The following is a 14,837-nucleotide window of genomic DNA, read 5'->3' as shown; positions in this document are numbered from 1 at the left end:
GATTGTAAAATGTTTGATATTTTGATTGAAATGAAAGAAACGTGTTAGTATACTTTATTGAAGGCAAGTACGGCATGCGTGAAACCGTCACTAAACCTACTAAAACAGTAGCTGAATATATTTTGTTCCGGAACATTTTATTCTGTTCACGTAAAACGTTAATTTACATTTAATTACCTTGAAAATGTACGAGTGTATATACTCCTTGTTGCTTAGGTATTTTCTTTACAGGTTGAGACATCAGAATTGTAGCCACAGCTTATCTCTGCGTGTTCGTAAGAGGCGACTAAATGGGTTTGAATTACAGGAGTCTTTGCATCTCTTAGCTCCAGCAAGTAATATGGCTTTGACACTTGGTTTTTCTAATTTGTAAACACCTTAGGTTAGCCAAAACCATCTCTCCTGTTTCGGCGCCATACTACCTAAATTGTTTTGGTGTGCCGCAAAACTAAACAAGGCAAAACAAACATATGCAACAGATTTGTTAAGAAATGACCATTAGGTTATGACAACAAACAATATATTTCTTCTGTTTTTAATTTGATATAAAATATTTCATCAGATACAGTTAACTTAGCTTATGGACCAAATCATTTGTAAATGCAATAATAGCATTGATTTCCATTTATTTAATCCTCTGAAACGACTAATGATCGATTCAAAGTCTATTGTCGGAGTTAACTAAACAGTGAAATGTATTACACCTTTTACAAGAACATCTATAGCATTTAAGAGGATATCAATAATATAAAGATAGATAAAAAATTATTGAAAATTATAATACATGTAATTACAATCTTTGTGTTTTCCTAAGATCGTTGTCACACTATCTTCAATGTGACATTTGCGTGCCATATCTTATAAATAGTAACAACTAAAACCCTTCTAATCAGTTATTCATCTTTTATTACAAGCCACGTGATACAACAAAGTAGGAAAAAAATGTGTGGGATAAAAAACATTTGACCGTTCAAAGCTCTTTGTAATTATGAAAGTTCTTGTTAAGTAGATCCATATATTAAACACCTTCCAGTGTAATTATTATTTGCCGACAGCAAATCTGTAATTGTTAGGAAATAACAATTAGTTAAACATAATTCCGAAAAAGAAATAAGTAATTAGATATAACAAAATGGAAAATATGACATTTTAAAGGATTACACCCACTGGTTAGGTCACGTGTCGAATATCGTTTAATGTATCATTTTGTCCTCGTATTTGTACGAGTATATCTTGTGTAATTGTTTCGTTATTTGTGTGTAATGTTTCTTTACAATCCGATATACAAACCACTATCTTATATCATTCCCATTTCATCACCTATTCATTATTTATATTTCATTTAAACATAACTTGCATGCCGGGCCTCAGTGTTTACAAACTATCCGGAAAAAAGCATCTTAATAATATAAATAAATAAATTTCTTTGGATTATGCCAAAAATTGACCCTTTTTATCTATTTAAATTATCAAGGAGCGTGTTTATGACCTTTACATGCATAGTTATTATGAAACTAAGTCATAGAAACGGGGGATCAATTTTCAACTGTGACATTATTTTCATTATAACAAAGAAATTCATCAGTTTATAATGTATGATCTCATAACAGCTGTATGGCTGCTGTAAAGAGACCTTCCAATATTTCCCTTCAGTTTTATTGTTTTTCCTGGTTTTTTAATCATTGGATACTTTTATATCGAGAATATGAGTATTTCATTACAACGGTCTTAATGTGAAAGATATGTTTTCAAAGGTCTTATGTCATAAAGCAAACACTATAGGGCACATTTAACATGTTGTCGTCTATTGATTTGTTTCATTTCTAATGAAATAAGCAAATGAAACCTTAGATGTCGTCCAACACGGTACAGTTGAAAATGTTGCAGGTTAAGTTTTATTAAGATAGAGAAAAACAGAATCCCTAAAGAAAGCCCAAACACTTCAAAATTGAAAATTTGCAGGCTCGGTTTGATTGAGCCTGTTCATGGACGGTACCGGAAAGTGAAAGTTACCGTCCACGCCCCTAGTACTTGCTTAAGCAGAATTCAACATTTAAACACGAAAATGGTGAAATTTTGAATTGAGAAGCATCCGTAGATGTGTTCATACGGCGGTTATAATGGAACCTTCAATGTTAAGCCTGTCGGAGCGTCCATGGCCGAGTGGTTTAGTATATTGACTTTAAACCACCACCACCTCACCTAGTCCAGACAGGAACTTTAGATTATTTTTCAGGAAGCTATCTAGGCTGCTTATGGAGAGCCTGTGGTTCTACTCAGGTACCGTTCGTCACTGAAATAAAGTACGGAAGGGTAACTGAGGTATTCTTCCACCAGTAAAGCTGGAAAGTCGTCATATGACCTATACTGTTTTGGAACGACTTAAAACCCAAACCCCCAAAATTAAGCCTGTTTATTGATAGTTAAATGTAAGCTGCCATTGAATCCCTCTAGCACCGGCTTAAGAAAAACTCAGCATTGAAACATTATAATGGACTTTAAAAAAGTATTTAGAAACATCCGCACATTATGTTCATGCGGCAGTGGTCATGGAACTTTTAATATGACACTTTCTTTTCATTCCATGATAATTGGCGAATGGTCCCCAAAGTAAAAAAAAATAAAAAGAATTCAATCGAAAATGAAAAGGCAATTTGTAGGAAATTAAATATAAAGTATGACATAATAACAAAAACTATTTTCATAAATTTATTTCGAGATTTGTAAAAAAAGAAAGGAAAAAAACAAACACAGATATAACAATTACGGTTACATTAAAATCATACATCATCATGAATCAATCATATATAAAAACATGTGTTTTTGGTCTTCGCAGTACGTCACACCGACACTAATAAGGTCATGCAACAAGCTTTAGGCTTTTCAGCTTTAGTGAGGAGGTAGACCTCAGGTGCTTCTTCAACGGTAAGCTAGCTGAGAATCTTAAAATATAAAAAACAGAATCCGTAAAGAACGCCGAAAACGACAAAAATATCAAATGTTGCAGGCTAGGTTTGGTTGAGCTTTTTTCATGTACGTTACTTCAAAGTGCATGCTCCCGTCCACGCCCCCTAGCACCGGCTTAAGCAGAATTCAACATTTAAACATGCAATGGTAAAATTTTGAATTTAAAAATTTAGAAATTTAGGAATATTTGCTTTGAAAGAAATTTGGTATAGTAATTCAACATTTAAACATGAAAATGGTGAAATTTTGAATTTAGAAACATCCGCAGATGTGTTCATGAAAATTGCAGAGTCTGTACATGAGGGATAATGAAAAGGTGCAAGACCATGGTCGTAAAAACAAGTTGCTGTAATACATGATTTTGTTCAAAAAATGAAAAATAAAAATTGCCGGCTACTCTAAATATATATGATCATTAATAAAAAGAAAAACATGAATATTATCGACATTTTGTCAATGTAATTTTTACAGTTTCAAGAGAGACTTGGTAACTAAATACTTAACATTAAAAAGGGAATGTCAATAAATCACAACCGATTGAAGTTATATACATAATCAATACATGAAATCAATGCTGAGATTGAAAAAATGTTACATGTTTATAAAGCACAGTATTATAACAAATCACATAGCAGTGAGTGTGACTGTGATAGAATGTGCGTCAAAATGCACCCGTATCTTGGATAAATCATATGCCAGATGGAATGGTGACAAGGGTCTATTTCATGCCCTATTCTATACTGTTTATCTCTTTCTAGAACTAAACAGTTATACTGAGTCAACAATATGTACAATCGTATACAAAAAAAAGTTCATAACATATCAATAAATAATCTCAGATTTATTTACAGATTCCAGTATATTAATAGAATTGATCACTTGAGATCGATAGTTTCATTCGGCGTCATCACTTTATAATTTAACACCAGTCAATTCCTGTAAACAAGTCCGTGCAACATCGAACGGCAACCAGATTAAATTCTCGTCAAAGACGTCCCAATGAATTTCATTTATTCTGAAACGTGGACTTAATATTCACGTTCACTAAATGTCTGATTGTATGTGAAATGTTTGGACTTTTCTACAATATTCAAATCTGTGTCCCGTTCAGCATCCGTTCTCCACTCGAGATACTGTTTTGACGCAAGAGTGATGTGATTTCTTTCCGTACTTTGAAGTATTGCACAGTCAAAATGAGTGTTACAACCGATAGCCCTATGCACACGGACGCTAAAATCCATGTGTTTTTACCATTTACATGGGAATATGTTGTTTTATGAGTCAAATTATTTTCTTTGGAATATCTGTTAGAGTACATGTCTGACACTTCTTGATTCCAAAAAGTCATTTTTGATTGTCTTAGATTTGTCATAAATGACACAGCAGGTTCTCTTTGGGAGGAAAATATTTTTGTGTACGATTTTCGACGGGGATTGAAAAGAGGTAGATCTATTTCGTTGAGTGGATGTAGTGATGGTATACTGAAATAAATAATATTAATTCCAATTATGAAACTTATTGTATTTAATAAATAAATTGAAAACGTCAAACAACACTGTAATATGTTTCTTTGTAATTAAAATTAAGATACATGCGTGTTAACTCCTAATACGACCGCTCTGGTGAATCTCTTTAAAGACTGCTTTAATGTGTTTTATCACGTGACGTCATTGTTACATGACGTCACTTGTTTTATATTAAATTTTCTGGTTTTTTTTTAAATACACACCTCCTGTTTTTTTATTTATATTAATTTTGTTGTTCGCTTACCTTGAAAAAATACGAAAAGAAATAAAGTATCAATATTTTATGCCAAATCCTATTTGTAATTTTGTTCATGCACACACACAGAATTTGTCCTTTTTGTGACAAAAATTAAACTGGCAAGGAAAAATATAATTTTTATAATAATTTTCACATGTTCGTTTTTGACCAATCTTTTAAAAGATGAAAATAAAATTTTCTTTTAATTTACAATTCATTACAAAAATATTATACTATATATTAATAGATACAAATGTTAAAATTTACCCATGTTTTATGAAATTTGACCAGATATGTATTAACATATTTGCCATTTCCTTGTCTACATGATCATATCGAAAGTTTTTATGCCCTGTAAATGGACAACCGGAGAGGTAAAACAGCTCAGCTCCATGTATGACACCTGAAATATCAAAATATTTATTTTGAATTCATAATTTATCAATATGTAAAAATGTATAACAATTACATTCATATTATCACTTACAATGTATATTACTTCCTAAGATTACACATATAATTTTTTAACAATAGAAATATTTAGATAATAATAAATTTAGATAATGATAATGTTTTGTTTAATGTAACATATGTTATTCTTTGTTTTTACATTTAAAAAGGGACTGTAGACATTACCAGTAGTTTCAAATATCAAATTTGAGCGAGTATAATAAACCTTTAAATATAGAGATAAGCTTTGTTTTGTCATAAACCTTTGTCATCATACGGTATATTAAATCATACTTTACTGTCGTCTGCATCTAACTGAAAACATTATTAATGATATCGCAATAGAATTTACTCTGATTTATAAATGATTTTATTCTAAAATGGTTAGTGTAGTGTTTGTAAAAAAAATCATGAATAGATCTATGTGCCACACAAAATCTCAATGACATGTAACGAACAGTGATGTTCAAAACATTTGAAAAAACCGTGCGAACATCACAAAAAGCAGACATTTCAAAATCAAGCCAAATATGGTCACAGCAACGGTTGAAAGTTGTGGACGGAAAATAAAACAACAGGGGAGACACAAATGGTGTTAAGGGAACATGCCAATAAATACAAGCGAACAAGACCCAAATTCTATTTACAAATTTATGACTTCAGAAATGAATTGAGTTATAATTAATAAATTCACATACCGTCCCATTGATCTAAAAGAGACTTGTACTCGTAATTATACAGGTAAACAGAAACATTTCGTCGTGATAGACTGTCAGCAAATCGATGAGTGGGTGCCGTAATGAAGTAATCACCTACAATCTGAAACAAGAAATTTCATCAAAATAAGATAACAAACATTCATTCTAAGACTAAACAGATGGTCACAGCAATATTGTTTTGTTCTATAATGGAAGAAATGTGTACTACTGTCACTACGAAAACTGCAAACTCAGTTTGATTGTGTCAGATCATGAGAAACAAATGAGTACAACCAACTATATCTGATCTTTTAGTACTAAATTACCGTATTATATATCGCTTTTGTTGCATGCATATTTAGCATATAAAATGTTCAGATTTGACTTTTTATGTTTTAACGTTGCTAAATTAGGTTTGATTAATGCTTATAGGTTTGATGATGAAGCCATCAAAGTGTCAGTTTGTTAACGCCAACGTGCATTATATGTTGACAAACAGCCAGCGATATGACATTTAAAAACACTATGTTCACTTTTCCGATTTGTGAGACATTACCTAGAGAGGAATTAGTTTCTGCAATTTATTAGATTTATCTCCGTCTGTGTTAACTAGTGAAGCGCCATAAATGTACTTAAGAAAATTCTCTGTCAAACCGTGTTAATATGATGATAATTGACAGCACTCATAATTATCTCCATCCATTAGAAGTAATTAGGGTAGATACGGAAATTAAAGTAAAACTACGACATCTACTACAAGACGATACCGCTAGAAGGATTCTTGATTTATATCTTGAATTTCTCCCACGGAGAGGGCTAGCTAATCAGTTTTGTAAATTCAAATATCAAATATTTCTATACGTTTTCTTTTCTTTTTACTCAAACATTCGATATTCTTTATTCTATTTCTTGTTTGTTGTCTAACATTTGGGTGTGGATTTTTTTTTAATTTTTGAAGCATGTTAGTCCAAAAATCAAATAAGTTATTGATGTTTCGTGCAAATGCATCAATAATATCTTATCTTCGTGGTATTTTATGAAAGTATGCCTAACACAATCTATGAGATATCAAATGTTCTGTTATTGTTTCTATTCAAATTTTGATAATAAAATTCAAATACATATGAATATTGCCATAAATTCTAAATTTGACAATTTGGATCTTATTTTGCTGATACTGAGAAAAAAATGAATAATAATGTAAAACTAGATACCTGTTATGTAACAAAAAGGAAAATTTTCTAAATACCTCTGAGAAACTCCTCTCTATTTCTTGTTCAGAGATGTCCGACGATTCAAACTTGACATACTTTTCTAATACTGAATCTGAGGATATACAAAATAATGTATACCTTACAGCTGATCATTAACAAAAATATGAAAATGCATTTGACAAACTATAATTGAGAGTTATTCTATTTTATAAAATAGTTAAATCATTCTAAACAATTGAACAACAAATTAATTTCATATCAAGACTCTCTTTTACTGGTATTGCCATATGACCTCTTGAGGCATGATATCTGGTGACGCAAAAATCTGGTGACGCAATCAGAGCAGTAAATAGACCATAATTTTGACGAGCACTTTTTGAACAACCCAGCTCGTAGTAAATCTCGATAGTAAAAAAGAAGTCGTAGTAGAGTCCTTAAAGCTATCAGACGATGGTTGTAGATAATGTTGATGATAAGACGTTAAATGAGAACAAAATTACACCCTAAGTGTCGTCTGCTAATACAGAAAATTTAAAGATGAACGCTGATAATTTGAACTCATTTTCTATATGACCTAGTTCTTAGACTACGATATTGTTTGTTTTAAAGAAAAGCACTAAATAACTCAAAGAGGTTCTTAAACAAAGTTGTTGATTTGAACAGTTGATGCATAAAACAATGTTATACGTTTATTGATTACAATATCTCGTACATTATCCACTGATTGTTGGTTTTGCGAGGAATGTTCTTAGACTTTTCAGGGCGAAAATTAGCAAATAACCATTCTTTCTTGGACGCTCATACAACGTAGTTTATCAAAAAAAGGTTGATCAGTTAAATAACAATTTTGCCGTCAAGTTATCATTTAATGGCAAAGATATTGATAAGTAATTTACCATTATATTTTGTAAAGTTGATCATAGAATTATTGAAAAGTATTTTATTATAAATGTATAGCTGTCAGTATGAAAACAGTTGGAGGTACCCTGCTTTTAAATGATTCAATTCATAAATTATTTTGTTGATCATAAAAGACAATGGTGGAAATCAACATTAAAACATTCTTTTTTCAGCAAAGTGTACTTCTCCTTAAAAGGCTAATATCTCAATAGTAGTGTATACGCATCATAGGTTATAAGATGACATCGATATACAGTGTCAAAACAGTAAACTTGAAAGCACTGAAGAAACATTCTTCGATTATTCAATTGACTTACATACAATATCGGGTATTTCCGGTAGTTCACCTCTAAAGCAGCTCATTAAGGTAAGCAACTTCCGGAAACCGGTTGTTCCAACGCCGTATAATTTTATTAGAGGTATTGCTGAAAAATATAAAAGAAAATGTCAAAGAAAATCTGGAATAGCCCTCGTGTATTGTCCTTTACTAACCAGTCCAACAAAATATTGCTGATTCTCACAACAAGACTCTACCAGACTCTACCAGATCTACACGCTCAACAAGATAACGTTGGTGTTCATGGGTCTCAAAATAAATGACACCTGAGCTCAAATACCTCTATTTAAGTATAGACCTTTTGACAGTTTTTGTCAAGTGAGGATACATGTTAAGAGATATCCTGTCGATACGACACAAAACAAGCGTATAACAATAACTAGTGTGTTGATTAAAACAATCTATAGTGGAACCACTAGAATGAAGGTTACAGATTCTATAATTGTAGTTTGGGATACACTCTATGTAATATATTTAATTTTGTAGGATATTGAAGAAAGGGACATTACAGATATATTTGAATTTGATGTAGCTTGATGTAGCGTTCGTTCAGTCAAGCACAATTTTGGGGTATTTTAGCAAAACTCAAAAATGGTCTGAGTCTGTAATATCGTGTATAAAGTACATTTATGTCTTTTTCTTCTTTTATCTTATAATGAAAAAAATAGATTTAAAAGGCAAGTAATTAAAACGACGAATTTAGTCTATAAGAGAAACAATTAAAACGAAAAATAATGTTAAAAATAATACTTGTTGAATAGAGATAAGTTCTTGAGTTGAGCTCGCTATGTATTCTCCAGTAAACATACAAATGTACAATATGAGAGGTCCCGTGTACCTTTACTTTGTAGCATGGCTTATATAATTTCATTTATGACATTTATTGATAAATTCCAAATATTTCAACAAATAGATTATTTCAAATATTAGTTATGAAACTACTTATAATAACGAGTGAAAAAGATAATGGATGGACTCCAATAATAATCAGAAATCGCGTGTTTGCTTGACATTTATTTTGGAAACGTAATAACAAACTTTAATCTTTTTTAATTAAAGATTAAGTGCATACAAGTCATATATTAATGAACATAGCTGTAAAGAATTCTCATAAATACAAATAGCATTTAATGGTTTAACGCTATTTTTGAGGTATGGTGACATAAATATCTCAAAGTCAGGTGCAATGAGGAAGTCTGACGCATTTATGTCTGTTTTGTCTTTTTTGTACAGTTCGTTTATAAACGATGTTAGTAAATTTTATTTATTACACGTTTTCAAATATGAACACGTCACGCAAACGTGTCGTAACCAGGAAATAAATAATTGTTAAAAGTTATTTTAGAAACTGGTGCTGCTGGAATAAACGGTTTGCGTTCATAAATTGTCGTGACGCGATGACGAAAATTACAAATGAGATAGTTTCATGAACTGTTAGTTTTAACTTAATATTTTTCTTTCAATAAGCTTTATAGTCTTCATTAAATGTTTTTATTAGTTTTAAATTTAATGTTGCACCAACTCCGTCAAAGTCATAATTTTGCGACTTTCCAGTTTAACTGATGGACTGATGGAGAAAGACCTCGTGTGTCCCTCTATGCGTACAGCCACCGTCGTTTAACTGGACGGCATCCTCTCATAAAAGAATTCAAAGTTTCTGGCGGAATTTGAACCAACTGCGTCGAGAGACAAGTGGTTTGAATTAGCGATCTTAACTTATCTTGGCATTTATTGCTGGATGAAAAAGAAAGGAATCAAATTCCATATTTTGTAAGAAGATACATGTACTTTGACACTTTCTTGTTGCTATCAGACGCAATCGTGGAACAAATTAAAAATTTTGTATGGCACAACAAATCGTGAAAATCTTTCGACATTACGTAAGATAATACAAAACATGGCATTCTTTTGCATTATTCTCCCTATGATATCTCGTAATGAAGCCATAAGTGAAACATACATTGGCTGTTTGCTTTCCCAGGACCCAGGCCTGACTAGCGTCCATTCATTTTCATATGTACAATTATACAAATCAAAGCATATGAAATATTCTTTTCGATTAACAAACATGTTTAAAGTAGCTACTTTTATGTCTTTGGCGTACAAAGGTGTTTTCAATTTTTAACAGGCACTTTCTAAATTAAAACATATAATCATAAACAATAAACAAGTCTATAAATAAAAAAACGCTATGAAAAAAAATCAGCCAAAATGTTGACACATGTGTTATGAGCAAACACACGAACACAAATCAAGAAATAAATAGAATAGGAATAAAACAGAATACCTAAAGAACGCACAAAACGGTAAAACTGAAAATGTTGCAGGTTCGGTTTGATTAGGCCTGTTCATGAACGGTACTGGAATGTGTAAGTTACCGTCCACTCCCCCTAGCACCGACTTAAGCAGAATTCAACTTTTAACATGAAAAAGCCAGTGCCTAAAATTATCGACGTATTCATAACATTCAGGTTGGAGATAAAGCCTTTAGAAACTAACTTCAGACTAAGAAATTTAATATAAAGTACTTTTTTCATTTAGTGATAAAAACTTAGCATACGAGAAAATAATATACATGAAAATAACGGTAAACTGATCATGGTGCACAAGCTATCACTTTTATGTAAAATGATGATAGACTATCGTTAAAGAATTATCATAGCAAATAAAAATAATCAAACATGTGTCAAAACCATCCGTTAATCGTGCAATCATTACAAATTACGTGCTATATAAGTACAAAAGCATATAAAGTAAACTTACGAGACAATGTATGCACGTCTTTAGAGAAGAAAATGATGGAAAGAATAACTACGTTTTCAGGATGTAGATCAGTTACAAAACATTAACAGAACAAAACACAGACCTATGAATTGAAAAAAAAGGTTAAATGAAATCTACATATTTTATACTAAGGATCAAAATTTACACTTCTATCGATTTGCTTAAGTCAACCCTTTTGCCAAATAGTTATATATGTATGAATACATATATAGTAACAAAAGTTTTCTTGTTTTAAATTTCTGTTGAAGTCTTGTTGGGGAGGATTAATTGGGTGCTATTTGCAGCTCTGTGTATTTTTTTTTTTTTGTATTTTTGGTTAAAATTTTGTTTGTTTTTTCAATTTATATATTTTTGGATCATGCCCTTATATTGCACCAATTTCATTAAGCAAAGTGCACAACATGTGAATGTCATATTCAACCAGGTATACATTAAAATGTTTGATTTTGACAAATTGTTTCAATTTATTTTTTTATAAACACTTTGTCATATATATATATATATAGTAATTAAATGTACCTGCAATAAGGCCTTCATCTTGTGTAGCCCCAGTCAGAAAATGGACAGCATTTAGTGGTTCTCTTTCCACCATAACTTCCGGAGTGTATGGCAAAAAGTACCCGTCAACTACCGGGCGATATTGTGGTGTCAATGATGTGGTCCACTGAGTGCAAAAGAAAAATAAAATACAAAAAAATGTATGATTTTAAGTGATAAAGAGTAATTGTTTCTATAACTAATTATAAAACATCTGTTGGTTTCATTATCATAACATCTCTAATAGCACACATAAACTTCATTTGTACAGTATTTTCTAACAACTTACGTTCCACATGCAATCATTCGCATTTAGAAAATACCACTTATTAAGGAATAAGATTGTTACAAAATTAATAAGATTACATAATACAAAAAATACATAAGCAGTATTTATTTCAATATCATTTGAAAAAATCTTTATATATATACAAATATACTTATAACTGGTTCTTACTTCAGATTCTTCAGTGATAACTCTTTGAAGAGTTTCGGTGTCAAGGTTCTTTATGCATTTCTTGACTTCTGCTGAATTATTACTGTAACATTTCACAGAAGACGAGAAGATTTTATACACAAAATTAGGTTTTGTCTCATATCTAGACACTGACCAGTGTGCCAGTGGTGAACCGCTTTGTTGTATAACTCTTTTGAACAAGCCTGAAACAAAACATGTGATTGTTAATATAATGTTCTTAAATAGCTTTACATAACATTGTTTCCAACGCCAAAATATAACATATATTTTTACTGATTTAAACAACAACATTATATTTGCTATAACAACTATTTTGGAAAATTATGCCGATCATTGATTTCTTTACCAATATTTAAAAAAAACTATCACTTGACAGCAAAAACATAGATTACAATAAAGAAAGCCACATATTCAGTTTGATGTAATTTGATCATGAGCTGTACAGTTGAGTGTAAAAAACATGTTTCATAACACCTGCTTAAAATATTCCAAGTCGTCATAAAAGAAGAGATTGGAATCAATGTTCAAAAAGAACCAAAAATAGAACATCACTAAGATGAAGTACATGGCAACATAAATTTTAATGGTTGCCACACAGCACCCCCATACAATTTCCAATGTTTTGAGTGCATACATTCATGAACAGAAAAGTATCTTGAGGGCAATGGAAACAGTGCAATATATGATAACTCTTAAAGTTGTGTAATAAAAACACGTTTTACTGCTTCGGTCGTACTGACATGTACGAAGACGAAGGATATAGCACTTCTTTTTAATGAGAACATTATTATTCACTTAGAATTCGTAATGAACATAAAACGTTTCATATGTGAAGTGTATGTATTATATGTGTAATCGTGTAACATTTTATTGTATGAGGTAATATTTAGTTCAAGGAGGAGCATGAGAAAAGAACAAATCGACCAAACATAATACTTATTTGTGCTGTTCTTGTTTTCGACAATTTCTTATCCACTCCGTGTGCTATACTTTAAAGTTTTTTATTTTGAGAATAGGAAATGAAATTAACCTTATTTAATTAATTTATATTGTTTTTTAACAATAAGGTGCACATAAATTTGAAAAATGTAAAACATATAATATGAGAGGAAAAATCGACAAGAGAGAGAGAGACGGAAAGAAAAAGTTACGGAATGCAGCCAATACCGCTACATTATCAAGCCAAAGTGGATCACAGGCTACAATTCGTAAATCATACAGGAAAAGTGGGGCTTAACACTAACCATACTTGAAAGGTTCTTTTTATTTCAAATTAAAAAATGGTTACCTGCCTTTAGCAAGAGGTGACATCAGCAGAAGTCCAACACTGCAACCACCAGCACTATGGCCGTCTATTGTGACACTGTTTGGATCACCATTGAAATTGGCAATATTGCCTTGTATCCATTGAAGGGCTGCGATCATATCTAACATCCCATAATTACCCCGTATAACACCGTCTGCAGAATTCATGAAACCTAAAAAATAGTGTAAACAACTACTCCATAGAAAGAACGAAGCATTTCATTTGCTGTGTAAACGCTCAACCGAAAAATCTGGTATTTATTTAAAAATTTAAATGAATTTTGTAAATGCCTATTTTGATATTTATTAAAAACTTTTACTTAAAAATTGTCTCCAAGGCAATTGAACGGCTGATACGGGGCAATTGCGCATTTTTCTTGTTGCTACTTTACATTTTTCCCCGAATGCAATAAGTTTTTAATCCCCTACAATAAGAGTCTACATAAATATGTTTTCATGTTTATCTTTCAGACATAATTCCGCCTTTTCACTTTTCTTCCAAATAGGCACCCCCTAAAGGAACTTAAGACAAACTATTGATACAAGAGCTCAATTTGTTTTACGAGGTTTCAAAAGCGACCATTTCATTTTTGCGAATGTTCATTAATCTCAAAGTTATGTATATCTAACGTGTGGGATTAGCATTATTTTATAAGAGCTAATCTTTTTTTATTTGCCGGTAATGTTCAGAAAATATAAAGTTAAGGAGTCATCATACAGTAAATTACCATTGAAAGAGCATTATGAATTAAATTGCAGCTGTTTAACTATATAAAACACAAGTATAACTATCATATACCATGCCTTTAAAATGGCTATAATAAAAATAGTACACATTTAACACAATTGCTCATGATAAATACAAATTAGTTTAATGGAAATCACGTAATCTTAAATAAATAGGACGTTTCAATTTTTACTAACAAAGCCATAATATCAAAATGTCTAGGCAAAATACGATTTCTTATTATAATTGAATAAGCAAAAAAACAGTTTGATCGTTTTAAAAAAATCATTCAATATGCTTTCAGAAGAGATTTTATAGATCTCCGTTTGAAAATGTATAGAAATTCGGAATGAATATTAAACATGATTATAAACAAAAACATTTTATAAAAATATCGCTAACCTAAAGGTCCCAATCTGTAATTGAATGTGACGACCACAATGCCATGGGTTGCTAGAACGCTTCCATCAAACATCGCACCCATGCCGTTCTGGTATGAGCCTCCATGGATGAACACAAGTACCGGCATCGATCGATGATGGTGAGAACCCTATAAATATTAATAGTACTTTATCATAACAAACATTTGCAATCAAATTATTTACATATACAAAAGAGCACAGTCCGGTTGTTGAATATATTATTTGGGCAACATCTTGCAAACTCTATAGCATTG

General features: G+C 31.3%; 1 protein-coding gene across 1 annotated transcript in view; it reads right to left on the bottom strand.

Moving 5' to 3' along the window:
• Positions 1 to 2,695: 2,695 nt before the first annotated feature.
• Positions 2,696 to 14,837, bottom strand: part of LOC132741640 (fatty acyl-CoA hydrolase precursor, medium chain-like) — a 32,798-nt gene continuing 20,656 nt past the window's right edge. The window contains exons 3-11 of the mRNA XM_060729860.1: positions 14,564 to 14,711; positions 13,422 to 13,607; positions 12,109 to 12,311; positions 11,634 to 11,778; positions 8,311 to 8,418; positions 7,129 to 7,205; positions 5,880 to 6,000; positions 4,999 to 5,134; positions 2,696 to 4,448 (exon numbers count right to left, since the gene is read on the bottom strand). Coding sequence (XP_060585843.1) covers positions 4,058 to 4,448; positions 4,999 to 5,134; positions 5,880 to 6,000; positions 7,129 to 7,205; positions 8,311 to 8,418; positions 11,634 to 11,778; positions 12,109 to 12,311; positions 13,422 to 13,607; positions 14,564 to 14,711 — 1,515 coding nt within the window. The 3' untranslated portion in view covers positions 2,696 to 4,057. The remainder of the gene's footprint in view (positions 4,449 to 4,998; positions 5,135 to 5,879; positions 6,001 to 7,128; positions 7,206 to 8,310; positions 8,419 to 11,633; positions 11,779 to 12,108; positions 12,312 to 13,421; positions 13,608 to 14,563; positions 14,712 to 14,837) is intronic.

Source organism: Ruditapes philippinarum, unplaced genomic scaffold, assembly GCF_026571515.1.
Source record: "Ruditapes philippinarum isolate M1 unplaced genomic scaffold, ASM2657151v2 ctg592_1_1_1_1, whole genome shotgun sequence".
In the NCBI taxonomy this organism is placed as follows: domain Eukaryota; kingdom Metazoa; phylum Mollusca; class Bivalvia; order Venerida; family Veneridae; genus Ruditapes; species Ruditapes philippinarum.
This window is presented reverse-complemented; position numbering and strand designations above follow the sequence as displayed.